This window comes from Budorcas taxicolor, chromosome 6 (genome assembly GCF_023091745.1).
Source record: "Budorcas taxicolor isolate Tak-1 chromosome 6, Takin1.1, whole genome shotgun sequence".
NCBI lineage: Eukaryota > Metazoa > Chordata > Mammalia > Artiodactyla > Bovidae > Budorcas > Budorcas taxicolor.
In genome coordinates, this window is record NC_068915.1 from 7276121 (window position 1) to 7292799 (window position 16679).

Here is a 16679-nt window from a genome sequence, read left to right on the forward strand (position 1 = left end):
GACGGCGGGAGCCGGGCAAGGACAGGCGGAGCCCGGCCCCGGGGCGAGACCGCGCGCCTGTGCCCGCCGCCAGGGGGCACAGTGCCCGGGTCCGCGCCTTCTCTCGGCGGGTCCTCTCCACGAGCCAGGGCTCCGCGGAGCGCACCCCTTCCCCGCCCGGGACCGCTCCCGAGCGCGGCGAGCAGGGGCGCGGCCGCGGGCCCCGCGGCGGGAGGCGGTCCGCGCGCGGGAGGGCGGGCGGGGGCAGGCGCGGGGGTTCCGGGGACGCGCAGCGCCGCCCCCGCCTCCCCTTCAGAAGCGGCGGAGCCGGGGAGCATGGACCAGACGCCGCGGCTCCGGCACCATGACACTCCCCCACTTCGCGGTGGCTCTGATTCTCGGGGCGCTCCCCGGAGTGGTCAGCTTTGATTCGGCCCTCGGTTATCCCCTCCACCACCGCCATCACCATGCGCCGTCTCGGGGTCCCCGGGACCCTTATTACCTTACCACCCAGCGGCGGCCACGGAAGACACCGCCGCCCCCGCTCCCGCGCACCCTGCACCCCCCGCCGGCGCTCCGCGCCTCGCGCGCGCACGGCCTCCGCACGCCCCGGCCGCCTCCCGGGGACTGCCCCGCCGGCGCGCCCGGGGCCAACGTGACGGACTCCGGCGCCCCTTGTCTGCGCTGGGCAGACGTGCCGCCGTTCCTCGCGCGGTCGCCCCCGGCGGGCTGGGCGCAGCTGCGAGGGCAGCGCCACAACTTTTGCCGGAGTCCGGACGGCGCGGGCAGACCCTGGTGCTTCTACGGGGCCGCCGGCGGCAAGGCGGACTGGGGCTACTGCGACTGCAGACGCGGTGAGTGGCCGCGGGGCGGCGGCGACCGCGGACCGGTGGGGAGCCCGGCTGGGTGGCTTAGGTGCTCCTGGAGGAGAAAGTGGGAGCGGGTGGGGTTGGGTTTGCCTCGCTCTGTGTGAAGGTGGACGGCCACGGACTTGCCGTCCGAGTACCTTGGCACCGTAACTTTGAGCTAGCGAGGCGCGCTTTGTGTGCGGTTCCCTGGGGTGACGGTCCCTCCGGAAGGTGCTGCCCTCTCGGGCTCCTGGGTGAGGGCGTGGCTGCCGGCCGCGGGCTGGTCTCCGGCCGCTGAGATGTGGTGGGGGGAGGGGAAGGGGGTGTGTGTGCGCGCGCGCGCCCGTGGCGTGGATGTGCCTTTTCTGCATCCGCTTTGCCTTGAGAATGGTACCGTGTTTAAGTGGAAGTGGCAAAGCAAAAGAGAAGTAGTTTCTAATTACCTGTTTTGGCAAGGGAAATATTAAATCTAATATGACAATCAATTACCACCCCCCGCCCCCAATTTCTGCCCGCAGGTGACATGTATTTGAAAAAGTTTTTGCAAACTTTCTGGGCCAAAATGCGACTTGTCAAATGATGTTAATGTTCTGGGGCACAGCGTGGTAAATATCAGTGAGTGAAGAAGAAAGAAAGGGAAAAGATAGGAATAGTAACTATTCTAGGGAAAAAGCAACTTGATACAATAGTCAAGGGCTGTTTTCGAGAATGCCAGTATTCAACTGTATACGTTATTTGTAGAAAACCGAAATTAGTTGGTAGAGAGATAAAGTTGGTAAGATGTTTCACATTAATTAATGTGAAAGGTCACATTAATAGATTTAATGTAAGTGAATCATCTGCCTTTGAACAGTACTTTGTTTTGAATTGGTGGCATTTTGTTTACTGTTATCAGGGTTTTTTTTTCTTTAATATTTGTGGGGAAAAAACCCTAAAGTTCTTCAAAGTTTGGATTTTCCTTAAAAAAAATTTTTGTTTTTTGGCAACTCTCCATCCAAGCTCTGTGGCAGGGGCTTCGTTAATTGTGATTCTGAGATATATTGTACTTCGTACCTTTTGGTGATTTGGAGGTTAAACTTTCACCGGGCCATTCTTTCCCTTCAGAAATTGTTATTTATCTGTGCCTTCAGTTGCATTAATGCATTGAGTTAAAGGGAAGTGATAGGAAGGTTAAGATCCATTATCCTTCATCCTAGAGGATGAAGTCATCCCTATACTTCTTACACAGACAGAATGCCAATGTGGCTATAAAAAATTTGAGGTGATATCAAGCAGAGAGCTCTAGTGCTGTTTCACTCTTTGCTATGAAACTATTTGTAGTAAAAGCTCATGGTTAGCAAACACTGACACTTTGTTCATTTTTGTATTATTATATTTCATATTTCTTGTTGTATATACATATATATGTATAAACAAGTGGAATTCAAAGTTAAAACACTGTAGTGATCTATTGTTCTCTGTTTAACATACAATTTTTAAAATTTTACATTCGGAATAGCTTGGCGGTTCATTCTTCCCACCCTCTTGCGTTGAAAAGAAATTTAAACCTAACATCAGTACAGACTCTTTGGGATGCTTTTATATTGATAGCTAATTCTCACCAGACAAAACTCTGCTGCTGCTGCTGCTGCTGCTAAGTCGCTTCAGTCGTGTCCGACTCTGTGTGACCCCACAGACGGTAGCCCACCAGGCTCCCCTGTCCCTGGGATTCTCCAGACAAAACTCTAAGCACTGCGTAATAGTGTGTACTTCCTGAAATAAAGTGACTGAACACAAGAGAAACAAGAGAAGCACCCCCCCCCCCACAAATGGGAGATAAATACACTCCCCCGCACAAAAAAAGAGAAACAGGAAAACAATCTGTGGGCTATGCAATAACTTAATTACTCTCACAGGCTCAGTGTGCCCTTTACCCCTCACTTTCTGATTGAGCATAGTCATGCCTTAAAATGACTGACATGTTCTGAAACTATGGCTTTCTTGGTTCTACATTTCACTTCGGAGTGTAAACAAAGCTATCTTGGTGTGGTGAAAAGAATATGGAATTGTGCTCTGGAAAACACTGGTGTCCACTTTGGCTCAGCCAGTAGCTATACAGTGTTGAGTAGGACTCTTAACCCCCAGAGCTTTGGTTTCCTTATCTGGAGGAAGGCAGTTTTGGGATAAATCTATTCAAAGGACTTTCCTTGCACTGAGCACCTACCAGCACAGCCCAGCCTTATATATCAGTTTTCTCATTTAATTCTCATAGGAACATTATAAGATAGTGCACGTTTCACTCCACAGCTCATTTTCCTCTTTAATTATATAAACATGTAGAAAGTCTGTGTGCTCAGTTGCTCAATTGTGTCCCACTCTTTGACCTCATGGACTGTAGCCCGCCAGGCTCCTCTGTCCATGGGATTCTCCAGGCAAGAACACTGACTAGAGGGGGTTGCCATTTCCTTCTCCAGGGGATCTTCCCCACCCAGGGAATGAACTCAAATTTCCTGTGTCCCCTGCATTGCTGGTGTATTCTTTACCAGTGAGCCACCTGGGAAGCCTGTAGAAAAGTCTAATGATTCTATAAGCTTAAAGACCAGTTTAAAAGGAGAGAGAAAGGAAACTATGTTTGGCCTAATGCACATGATTTCCAGTCTCTTATGACTTGAAAATATTCAGGGTTTTCGTTCTCTCTTTTTTTTTTAAACAAAAAACAGCTTGAACAAAAGGAAAGATTAATTGTAACGGAATCCCTCCTTTGAAAAATACACTGGAGGCCAGATTTTCATGTCCCTGGTTGCGTGGAGAGAAATGAGGAAGTTGGTGCCTCCAAGGTGGAAGGTTGGTTGAAACCTAGTTGAAAGGGTGGCAGGGGGATCTCAGGTGAGCGGAGCAGGGCGTGGACACTCCAGTGGCTCAAATGTCTGAGAACAAGGAAGATGATGCCTGGGCCCTGGGTGTGTGAAACTTGCAAATTAGTGATAAAAGAATCGTTGGGGGATTGGAATACCCTGAATCAGCCCCGGGAGTTAGTTCTTATAATAAGCATTATAATTGTGGCACGGGAAGAGGGGGGATGGGCTTATTAAAATGCAGATACCTGGGCTCTAGCCTTGAGACCCTGTTTAAGTAATCTCAGGAATCTGGCTGAGGAATGTGCGTGTCTAATGAGCAGTCAAGGTCATTTGGAAACTGAAAACTCATTGCCATGGTCAGGGAAAACCAGGGGAGGGCGTCAGAACCCACCTAAGCTGTGTAGCGGTGGGTGGTCAGGTCAGCTGAATCTGCCATTTTGTGACTTAATCCTGCTAGATTTGGGTGGTACTAACGGTAAAGAACCCTCCTGCCAATGCAGGAGACGTAAGAGATGCAGGTTCGATCCCTGGGTCAAAATGTCCTTGGAGGAGGACATGGCAACCCACTCCTGTATTCTTGCCTGGAGAATCCCACGGACAGCAGAGCCTGGCTGGCTACAGACCGTAGGATCGCAAGGAGAAACAATTTAGCATACGTGCACATATGGCAGGCCTATGGTAACTTTTTGAGTGGTTTTAGAACATGGTATCACACTTTTTATTTGACCAGTATGGGATAGTATCAACTTAGTTCACCAGAATATGATATATTAACTGAATGTGAGCCAGATTAGTTTTTACATTTCTACAGGAAGAATTGACAGGCAACTGATGACCTCCAGTAATGCGTTCAGTTGTGTCTGTCTCTTGGCGGCCTCATGGACTGTAGCCCACCAGGCTACTCTGTCTATGGAATTTTTCAGGCACAAAAACTTGGAGCGGGTTGCCATTTCCTCCTCCAAGGAATCGTCTAGATCAAACCCCCATCTCTTGTGTCTCCTGCATTGGCAGTCAGAGTCTTTACCACTGTGCTACCTGGGAAGCCCCAGTAATTTATGACTTTCTGACTAGAAAGAGAAATCCCTTTTCTAGTCTTAGGTTGGCCCTGGCAGGTGGGGCAACTTGCTTGCACTGTGCTGGGAACTCCTCTTTGTTACAAGCAGCTGAGTGGAACTCAACCTTAAGTGACTGATGGGTAAAATAGATGTAAGAAACAATAGTGCCCTAATAACTGAGATTTTACCAGAAGGAATGATTCACAGATCTGACTTTTTGTCATGTCCTGCTAATCTGTTCGCCCAAATCTGATTTAAATAGAGATAGTGGACTTGTGGGATAAATGATGTTGTTTACAGGCTGTGCTCTTTGGAGTCCATCTGGTGTTTGAAGTGAAGGTTAATTAAAAAGTTGGCTGAAAGCTGTCCCTTTTAAAATTTTTTTAATGCTGCATCTTGATTCTATGTAGCAGGTGCTAAAATCATTTATTAGCAATAACAGATTTGATATATTTCGTAGCTGGATTTTAGATATTGAGCTCAATTTTCTTTACAGGCTAAGGCAGGTATAAAATACTTTGATTTGTAGGCATTATCAGACTCTACTAATGTGAAAAAAGACTTTAAGAAGAAAATTAGATGTTCAGTTACTATTGCCTTTTATGAGTGATTATCCTGGATACACACTGTACACAGATAGACATACACACACTCTCTTACTGCATATATATTTATGAAATATATATTTATTCATATATAAATATGAATATATTTATGAAGCATATATATTTATATTTATGCGGTGTGTGTGTGAAGGTAACCTTTGTAAAAGTAATTGGTTTTATAACTGTGAAGGCAAACCTAAATATGCAGTAATAATGTATTACTCAGAGATCCCTTCTTGGAAGAAAAGTTATGAGCAACCTAGATAGCATATTCAAAAGCAGAGACATTACTTTGCCGACTAAGGTCCGTCTAGTCAAGGCTATGGTTTTTCCTGTGGTCATGTATGGATGTGAGAGTTGGACTGTGAAGAAGGCTGAGCACCAACAATTGATGCTTTTGAACTGTGGTGTTGGAGGACTCTTGAGAGTCCCCTGGACTGCACGGAGATCCAACCAGTCCATTCTGAAGGAGATCAGCCCTGGGATTTCTTTGGAAGGAATGATGCTAAAGCTGAAACTCCAGTACTTTGGCCACCTCACACAGAGAGTTGACTCACTGGAAAAGACTCTGATGCTGGGAGGGATTGGGGGCAGGAGGAGAAGGGGACGACAGAGGATGAGATGGCTGGATGGCATCACGGACTTGATGGATGTGAGTCTGAGTGAACTCCGGGAGTTGGTGATGGACAGGGAGGCCTGGCGTGCTGTGATTCATGGGGTCGCAAAGAGTCGGACACGACTGAGCGACTGGACTGAACTGAACTGTGCAGGTCCTAAGGGCTTCCCAGGTGGCACTAGTGGTAAAGAACCCACCTGCCAATGCAGGGGATGTAGACATGGGTTCAATCCCTGGGTCAGGAAGATCCCCTGAGGAGGGCATGGCAACCCACTCCAGTATTCTTGCCTGGAGAATCCCACGAACAGAGGAGCCTGGTGGGCTGCAGTCCATAGGATCGCAAAGAGTCGGTGTGTGGTGCAGCTCCTAAGTGATAATTGCAAAGATTGTCTATAGAAGATGGAAAAATGCTCATGATAAGGTTGAAGGGAAAAAACTGACACAAAATGTATATACGTTTTTACTAACTGAAAATAAAGATGGCTGTGGAAAGTTTGGGAGAGGAAACAGATGATGATTATGAACTCAGATATGAGTGTGGCTTCAATCAGTTCATGTAATTTTGGTGGCAAAGAATAGAAAACCCAATTCAAAATGACTGAAGAAAAAAGGAGGTTTGTTGTTCATGTTGCAAGTAGTTGGGCTCCAACATAGTACATCTCTGTTTCTCTGCTACTCTCTTGATTCTATTATTTTCAAAGTGTGGCTTTTACCCTTAGACTAATGGTTAGTCCAGATATCATATTGGGATAGAACAACTTGAAGAAGCAAGGTAGGGTGTCCTCTTCATGTATGTCCTGTTGAAAGAGCGAGGAGACCTTCCCAGAACTCCTGCACAGATTTCCTCCTGTATTTCTCTGGTCAGACCTTCCTGGCACTCGCTGGGAAGGAAAATGCAGTTACCATGTGTTGCCGATATTAGTCAGGATTGACCTCTGAACACATGGGGAGGGAGAAGCGGGTAGTTATTCAAGAGAACCAACAGAGTCTGTCAAGAAGCGTGATTGAGGTTTGTCCTGTTGGGCTGCACACCACAAACTTGCAAGCCCTGGTACCTGCCCAGCCTCTTACAGCCATGGTTTGATGGATGCGGGGACCTTATGTCTGCAGCCAGCTCCTGAAGCAGCATGTCACCAGGTGTGGCAGGCGGTGGGTGGGACGTGGCAGTAGGCTTTGCTCTGTGTGTGTGTGTGTAGGGGGTGCGAGGTAGGAGGAATAGGGGAGAGAGTTGGGGCTGGGAGGTGGAGAGGGAGGTTACCAGTTCTAGAGGGAATTGACTTTTCAGGTTGGCTCCCTGGTTACCAGGGAAGCTAGCAGAGAAGCACACCTCTCACCACCCCTTTGACAAGCTGTCATGGTGGAGATGCTCTGCTCTAAGAGTTCACACAGTCCCTAGCTGGAGTTGGGGCAGGTATGTAGGTGTTTACTGATTAGGCTCTGTGATTTAAGAGGGAAGGTCAGTTACATGAGTAGGGTATAGGTAACGCAGGGACTGATGGAGCAGAGGGGTGTGCTGAGAGCAAGGGGACTCCATCTGGCATGGCCTGACCATAGAGTCCTTATACTGGTACCCCCACTTTTTGAAAGTTTGCTTTATGCTGCTTCACTTTTAAGAAAGACCTCCATCAGTACTTGTTTTCGCTAACCGAAAGAAATCCAGAGACAATTTTCACTTTTATGAAAAATGGTGAAAATTGAAAAGTGCTTTCAGCATTTGTTTTGCTGGGGGCCGTTATAAACTCAAGGAGATAGTGGAGGACAGAGGTGCCTGGCCTGCTGCAGTCCCTGGAGTCACAGAACTTAACAGACTTCGCAACTGAACATTATAGAGGCGGCGCACACCCTACTCAGCAGCGAGAGTGTTGCCCCCAAGCGCCTTCTACAGGAACTGCACTGAGTAAATCAGCATCCGGCCGCCGCCAGGCTTTGAGCTGTCTGGGAGCATCTGTGCTTTTTCTGTTTACTTTGTGCATTTCTTAGCAAGATGTTTCCTAAGATTAGTTGCTTCTTTTTTGTTTGTTGTTGTTATTGTAAGGTGTAGGTGTTGTTTTTTCGACAAGTTGTGTCTGACTTTTGCAGCCGCACGGACTGTAGCCCGCCAGGCTCCTCTGTCCATGGAATTTTCCAGGCAAGAATACTGGAGTAGATTGCCATTTCTTTCTCCAGGGGATCGTCCCGGCCCAGGGATCGAACCCACGGCTTCTGCATTGGCAGGGCGAATTCTTCACTGCTGAGCCACCAGAGAAGCCCAGGAACAGAACTTACAAAGATGAATAAGAAATCTCCTAAGTCCTCTGGTTAAGAAAGCCCACTCTCTGGTTGAAATGTCGAGATAATACTAGGCATTTTTTATTACCTTTCCTGTGATATGTACTCTGGGAGACAGATAGACTTACTATTAAGTGTAGTTTAATTTCATCACTTAGAGTTGTACAATAAAATGTTAATACCCACACCATGTGTTTAAGTGTGGACTGAGCTACTGAACTGAACAGTGGATAGTTCAGACACAATTTGTAAAATTTTCTGCTGAAGTTATTTAAATGCGTATATTGTCTTCTTTTGCATAATATTATATAATGTTTTAAACACATGAATAATTGGTAGTGGTGGTGTTCAGTAACTCAGTCGTGTCTGACTCTTTGGGACCGCATGGACTGCAGCACTCCAGGCTTCCTTCCCTGCCCTTCACCATCTCCCAGATGGGCTTATAAATTTATGTAAGCCCAATGTAAATGGGTAGAATTGCTTATTCAAAAGATAAGCTTTCATTTTGAACCTGACAAGTTCATATTTTTCTCAGTACGAAAGGTATCTGCATAAATAATAGATGAACAGTTAATATGAATAATAGATGTGGACTAATGGGGCGAGTATAGTTCAGTTGGATATTTAAGGGGATGCTGACAGGGAGGCCTGGTATGGTATGATTCATGGGGGTCGCAAAGAGTTGGACATGACTGAGCGACTGAACTGAACTGAACTTCCTATGTTAAAAGATGATTTCATTTTGACATGGCATGATTTGAATACAATCTATTATTTCACAGTGCTAAACTGATTTCGGAGAAGGCAATGGCACCCCACTCCAGTGCTCTAGCCGGGAAAATCCCATGGATGGAGGAGCCTGGTGGGCTGCAGTCCGTGGGGTCGCTAAGAGTCGGACACGACTGAGCGACTTCCCTTTCACTTTTCACTTTCATGCATTGGAGAAGGAAATGGCAACCCACTCCAGTGTTCTTGCCTGGAGAATCCCAGGGAATGGGGGAGCCTGGTGGGCTGCCGTCTATGGGGTCGCACAGAGTCGGACACGACTGAAGCGACTTAGCAGCAGCAAACTGATTTCAGTTATGAGTACGTGTAATCATTGATAAAATAGAATACCTGAATACTATCAAATAAGCGGTAGGAAAAAAAACAAAACATAAAAATTAATGTAGCCTCCCCAACTGTACTTGAAAAATTCAACTATTGCTCTATTCACTTGTTTTTAGGCATTGTGATTTTTTTGTGTGTATTTATAATTAAGACCGAAAATGATCATTTAGTATATTTTTCCAGTTTTGCCTTTGGTAGAAGGCATAAGATTATATTTAATTCATTGTCAAATATGTGTACTAAATTGTCCAATCTGTAATGGACTTTTGTTCTGTTTGTTTAATAGTTCATAAACTGAAATTTCTACGTCACTTTCAGCTTTAAGTCTACTCTTTGTCAAAGATCTGAATAATAGATTGATGTCACCAGCATGTATTTCGGATTCCACCAGAACAATAGAGCTGACTAAAATTAATTATTTTGTGCCTCTGTGAAGTTCAGTAATGGATGAGAAAGGATTTGGGTGATGACATTAAATTTCTATTACTCATTTATCAAACTGTGATTTTTACAATTTCAGAAATATTTATTTTTAATTCTGTTCAGAATACTACTGCTGTTTTTCTGTCACATGAGTGAGTGCTATTGTATAAGTATATCTTAAGGAGTTAACTAAACAGGCATAACTTTTCATTTGGCTAATTTTGGAATGAGCTGGATTTAGAGAACAAAGATAACTGACCAGTTTGGTTCCTTTCCTGATATTTCTTTTAGGTCTTGTTGAAGTATGGACGGTGAGAAGGGAGGTTTTGCCAGCTGTCCACGGAGGGATAATACCAGAAGGGGTCTATTAGTTCGCTAGAGCTGCTGTAATGAGTACCACAAACCGAGTGGCTTAAACAAAGAAACTTGTTATTTCACAGTTCTGGGGACTGGAAGTCCAAGATCAGTGTCAGCAGAGCCATACTTCCTCTCAAGACACTAGGGAAGGATCTGGTCCAGGGCTCTCTCCTAGCTTCTGATAGTTCCTTGGCTTGTGAAAATGTAACTGCAACCTCCGGATGGGGTTCTCCCTATGTGTGTCTATCCAAATCTCTCCTTTTTATAAGATCATAGCCATACTGGACTGGAGCCCACTCTAATGACCTCATTTATCTTGATCCTCTGCAAAGACCCTATTTCCAAATAAATTCACACAGTCACTGGAGGTCAGTGCTTCAGCATCTTTTGAGGGGAAAGAATTGAGCCCACTGCAATAGCCTTGAGAACCAATGAAACTTGTGAAGAGAAGTTTAATCCAGTTAGCTCTCTTTCTCTAGACTACCTTGTATTGAGTGAGACTGATAACATGGCAGAGGAGAACCCCTCTGGAATGTCTCTTTGTTTTAGGAATCCTTATTATTATTTTTTTTTAGCTAAGTTATCCATAAAGCCAATTTCTGTAACAAAAATCTTTTACGTTCCTTTTCTTTTATAAAACTGGAGATATGTTTACATAATAAAAGATAGTAGTAAACTAAAACGACAGTGATTTCAACATTTTTAAAAAGTGTATTCATTTTCAATTGGAGGATAATTGCTTTACAATATTGTGTTGGTTTCTGCCATACATCAGCACGAATCAGCCATAGGTATATGTATGTCCCTGCTCTGTTGAACCTCCCTCCCACCCCATCGTACCCCAAGTTCAACATTTTTGGCAGGGAGTTAAGGTAATAGAATTCTGACCATTGTTGTGTATTGGCACATTTTGCCTTTAGGTAGTTGTTAATACCAAGAGGCTGGTACAACTGACAGTTTTCTTTGTGTTTTGCAATAATTCTTTTCATGAACTCTAGGGGCTCCTCTCCATGACATGCCATCATGCATAGCTTTATAGTTCCAGACTTTTTTCTATTACTGGTTTAGTCTGTAAATTAGCAATGACTACTATAGTTGATCTAAAACCTCTGAGACTTCAAATTTTAGATTACGGTGGTTAACACTTTTTAAAATAGGAATATTTAGAATAGAATATTTTCCATCAAACTGGCACATGAGAGACTTTAAGACCATGCAACCCTGGATTCACCTTGGTGTTGCTGAGAGACATAAGCTGAGACTATGAGGAGCATCGCGAAGTGCTGGGCGGAAGTAGGAAAATATGGACCAAGGAAGACATCAATTTTTGGTAATAAGAGGCTGTGACAATGGAGCAATATTAAGCAAAGAATCTGGTTTAGAATTTGTCTGAAGAGTTTTATTGTTAGTAAGGTAGTGATAGAAATGAGTTTACCAGGCTCTGGCCTTTGTGGATTGCTTTATTGTTTTATCCTCTTCTCTCTCTGGTTTTTTTTTTTCATTGAGCTAAGGGTATTTCCTCTTGTAATTTTGTACCTATAAATTTGTGCAAATATATAGTCCTAGAAATTTGTACAGCCCATGGGACAAATCAGCCTCCGCTGGAGGATTAGCCTCAAATATAGAGCACCAGAAAGCCACTTCTCTCGTGTTGTGTAGTATAGAGAAACTCTTAAGACTGTCTTATGGATCTGCCTGGCTAGTTTATTCCCATGTAATGTTTGGTAGATTTGTAATATTTCACCATGCTGGTGAATGCCAACATGGCAGACTGCATAAAGTGGTACCTGAGCTGTTGAAAGGTGCTTATTGCATACCAAGTCTTTGCTCAGGTTCAGAGGCAAGGGACTGGTCGCAAGGGAAGGAATCTGGGAGGCAGTTTGTCATGGCTCTGCAACTGCTCAGTTGATTGGCTCCATAGCTTCCTCATCCATAAATTGCTGCTGCTGCTGCTAAGTTGCTTCAGTCATGTCCAACTCTGTGCAACCCCATAGATGGCAGCCCACCAGGCTCCCCTGTCCCTGGGATTCTCCAGGCAAGAACACTGGAGTGGGTTGCCATTTCCTTCTCCAATGCATGAAAGTGAAAAGTGAAAGTGAAGTCGCTCAGTCGTGTCCAACTCTTCGCGACCCCATGGACTGCAGCCCACCAGGCTCCTCCATCCATGGGATTTTCCCGGCAAGAGTGCTGGAGTGGGGTGCATCCATAAATTAAGGGAAACCAATTACAGTTCAACCGTGTTAAGCATTCTGAGAGAGCTAAGTGAAGCAAGAACGAAGTAAAACCAAAACCAAACAGAAACTACTGCCTGTCTTAAATGTATGTAGTATGAATTGTGTGGTCATGCTTTTATTATCTTAGGCATATTATCATGCTGATATATTTTTTAAAAGTTCTTTCAAAAAATTATTGGAAGTATAAACTTTATGGAATTGCATACCAGTAAGACATACTCACTGAGTTTGAGGTAGATGATTACTCAGATAATTTGGAAATTTTTATGGCGTAAGGAAAGGATAAACTATGTGGAGGGCCACTGCTAGGCAGGTGTGTGCTTTGGGGATGTTGGTGTTGAGAATGGATTCTGCCAGAGAATTTGTTAGTCATTGACATGCAAACTGCCTTTCCAGAATTGCAAGTATTTGTATCCATTTGTTAAAGGAAAATTGGATGAGCACTCCACATTTCTTGCCATATAGCGAATACAGATAAACAAACCCAGGTTTTCAGAGCGTGTTTGGCGCGTGTGAAGAATGATGGTAGACCTGATAGTTGACCTGGAAATTATTTCCAGTGCTATCACTCTTGTTATAGTGATGTTATGGTAACAATCACACATTATGCAGAGTTTTCTCCTCCTCATTTGTAGATGCCTTAATCATTTAGACAATATGCCTGCATCATTTTTTCTTTGAAAGCTTTTTAGTGATTTGGGCAACATTTTGCATTTTATTGTGATTATTTAACATGCATAAGTAGAGTTCCAGTTTGTTTTCATTACTAGAACTTTTGTCCAACCCTTTGACATGAATAATTTGATGGTGGTATTTGTGGCGGTGGTGAGTTAATAAACAGGTAATAGATTAAACGGTTTCCCTGGCAGCTCAGCTGGTAAAGAATATGCCTGCAATGTGGGAGACCTGGGTTCGATCCCTGGGTTGGGATGATCCCTGTGGAGAAGGAGACGGCTACCCACTCCAGTATTCTGGCCTGGAGAATTCCGTAGACTGTATAGTCATGGGGCCACAAAGAGTCAGATACGACTGAGCGACTTTCACTTTCAGATTAAATATCATTTCAAATAACATGTGTTTGAGGTGAACAAATGAATTCTTCGATTTGGAAAAAAATGAAAAGATGTTTTTACTGTGCATGACATTAGTATTATGTGGGTCTCTATGGAAGACATTTTGTGATTATAAAAAATCATTAAAGTTCAGTTAAACTCTTTGGACATATTTCTTTAAAAATATTCTATAGTTCACACTTTTTGTTGCCGGAAAGGGGACCTCTTAAGAGTGGGCTCTTGTCTGACACTGAGAAATGAATTGTCTGAGGAGGCACATGGGCTGACAAAGCAAGAGATTTTATTGGGAAGGGGTGCCTGGGTGGAGAGCAGTAATGTAAGGGAATCCAGGAGAACTGCTCTGCCCCATGGCTGACAGCCTTGGGATCTGTGGTGATGAGATTAGTTTCCCGGTTGTCTCTGGACAATCATTCTGACTCAGGTCCTTCCTGTTGGTACAGGCATTGCTCAGTCAAGATGGATTCCAGTGAGGAGGATTCTGGGAAGTTGGTAGGACATAGGGATTGGTGTCTCCTTTGGAGCTTTCCCAAATTCTTCTGGTTGGTGGTGGCTTGTTAGTTTCATGTTCTTTACCAGGAACTCCTGTCATAAAATAAATCATGCAGAAGGCTACTGTGGTGCCTGGCCAGGGCGAGTGGGTTCAGTTGGTGTTTCCCCCTAACATTTTCACTGAGCTAGACAGGGCTTCCTCTTGCTTGGTCTGAATTAAAGAAGGTTATGACTAACCTAAATAGCATATTAAAAAGCAGAGATGTTACTTTGCCAACAAAGGTCCGTCTAGTCAAGGCTGTGGTTTTTCCAGTGGTCATGTATGGATGTGAGAGTTGGACTATAAAGAAAGCTAAGCGCCAAAGAATTGATGCTTTTGAACTGTGGTGTTGGAGAAGACTCTTGAGAGTCCCTTGGACTGCAAGGAGATCCAACCAGTCCATCCTAAAGGAGATCAGTCCTGGGTGTTCTTTGGAAGGACTGATGCTAAAGCTGAAACTCCAATACTCTGGCCACCTCATGTGAAGAGTTGACTCATTGGAAAGGACCCTGATGCTGGGAGGGATTGGGGGCAGGAGGAGAAGGGGACGACAGAGGATGAGATGGCTGGATGGCATCATCGACTCGATGGACATGAGTTTGGGTAAACTCTGGGAGTTGGTGATGGAGAGGGAGGCCTGGTGTGGTGCGATTCATGGGGTCGCAAAGAGTTGGACACGACTGAGCGACTGAACTGAACTGAACTGAGAATATATATGAATGAGTTTTAGATTATCTGCTGTATGAATGATGCACTCCCACGTTCTCTCTTGAGTAATCGGGATTTGGCAGTGCAACTTTGCCTCCATTTGTTCTTGACTTTTGTTTGAATTAAATGACATGAGAGATAGGATATGTGAGAGATAGGATATGTGTTTCTTAGTTACATTTTTTAAGGATGTATTTATCGTGAGAGATGATATGTGTTTCTTAGTTACATTTTTTAAGGATGATTGTGTGGAAAATAATAGTGATAGATATCTAGGCTAGTGCAAATGAAATGAATGGATGATTTAGAATCTATTATTTTTGAAAAATAATTATAAAGCCATAGATTACGTTGAAATATGTAAAATGTGCCAGAAATTTTTAGTAAGATTTAATTTCTTCTTTACCTATGAAATAAAGGTCATCTTAAGTGACTTTTCACAGACTTTTATGAAATTTTTGAGTTGTCCGAGTTTGATTCTACGTCTGCATATCTCAACTGCAGCCTAAGGACTGACTCTAAAAAGTGCCGGTGAGAAGAGAAATGTAGTCCTTTGATGCACACTTAAAAAAACCTGAAATATATTTGATGTACGCTATTATGTTGGTTTCAGATGTACTGCATGGTGATTGGAATTTGCATATGTTATGAAATAATCACCACAGTAAGCCTAGTAACCACTTTGATCCACAGTTAAGGGATAAGACTTAAAATATTATCTTCCCAGGGATGCTCTAATTTAAATTTTTGACTCTTTTAAGACTGAGAAGAATGACTCAAATTATGGACTGTGGAGCAGCTGCGTGGGGATGCTATGTAAAGAGAAGTGAAGTTCAAGGGCCGTTCAGTTACACCACACCACTCTCCCTAGGGGCAGTTTCCCTAAGCCTAACATTAGACAATAATTCTGACACTTAACACCTTTCTGAAATTTTAGACATTATCTTTAGACTTCTCACAACGACTGGTAGAGGCTAAAAGGGGGAAAACATTTATTCTTCTTTAGTGGAAGAAGAGATAGAAGGAAGATACAACAGCCAATAGCAGGTAACTTATAAACAGCATTGTATTTGTTTCTGCTTTTCTCTTTTTAAAATCTATGACCTCTCATGAAGATGGAAAGTGATATATAAGTGCTAAGAACTTCATATGTGATGTAATCAAATATGTGGAATGCAATATCAGCCATTAGTCAAAGTCTTCCACTTTTTCCCTTGGGACTTCTGTTTGCCTGGGTTAAAAAAGAAAGTATCCTTAGCATTGACATCAGGATGTTAATTTAAAAAAAAAGAGCCTGCTAAATCCTCATTTAAAGAAAGAAGGACTTGCTGTGAACAGTGAAAGCCTGGCTCTCTCAGCATGTTACCCGAGGACTTGTTCAGTATGTTCAAAGGGTTATGTTCTATTCAAGGATGTGGGGATTCTTTTCCGTTTAGGGTCAGTCCGGCTTTGTGGTGGCAAAAGCGCCTTTGAAGGCACAGTAGAAGTCTATGAGAATGGAGTCTGGGGCGTCATTTGTAGCAGCCACTGGGATGACGCTGATGCTTCAGTCGTTTGTCACCAGCTGCAGCTGGGGTGAGTTTGTTCCACCTTGACCGAATCTGTCTGCTGATACCTGAAGGGGGTGCTGGCCCCCTGCCGTTACCTTGGAGAGGTCACCTCCTCCTTCTCCTTCTCTCGCATTCCTCACTGACTTCTTGCAGAAGACTTTTAAAGAAAGGGCCCCCAATGGGAGGAGTGAGTTCCTTTATACACAAATGCACTTCACTTGTTACTACCCCTACTGACTAGGAAATACCTGCCAGAGACGCTCAGAGGGCGCAAACAAACCTTGTGCACACCAGGACCCAGAGACCCCACAGAGACTGAGACAGGCTGTGTTTGACTGTCTCTTGCAGAGGTCCGGGTCAGCAGTGGCCTGCCGCAGGGGCGGGGGCTCTGGGTGCCGCAGCCCTGGATGTGGCATAAGCCCTTTGGGAGGAGGTCACCATTAACCCCACCATAGAGCCGCCAGAACTTCCACAGGACTGGGGAAAC

At 44.4% G+C, this 16679-nt stretch overlaps 1 protein-coding gene across 1 annotated transcript in view; it reads left to right on the forward strand.

The window, feature by feature from the left end:
- Positions 1–343: 343 nt before the first annotated feature.
- Positions 344–16679, forward strand: part of PRSS12 (serine protease 12) — an 85952-nt gene continuing 69616 nt past the window's right edge. Inside the window, exons 1-2 of the mRNA XM_052642404.1 lie at positions 344–833; positions 16079–16217. Of these exons, the coding sequence (XP_052498364.1) occupies positions 344–833; positions 16079–16217 (629 nt within the window). The remainder of the gene's footprint in view (positions 834–16078; positions 16218–16679) is intronic.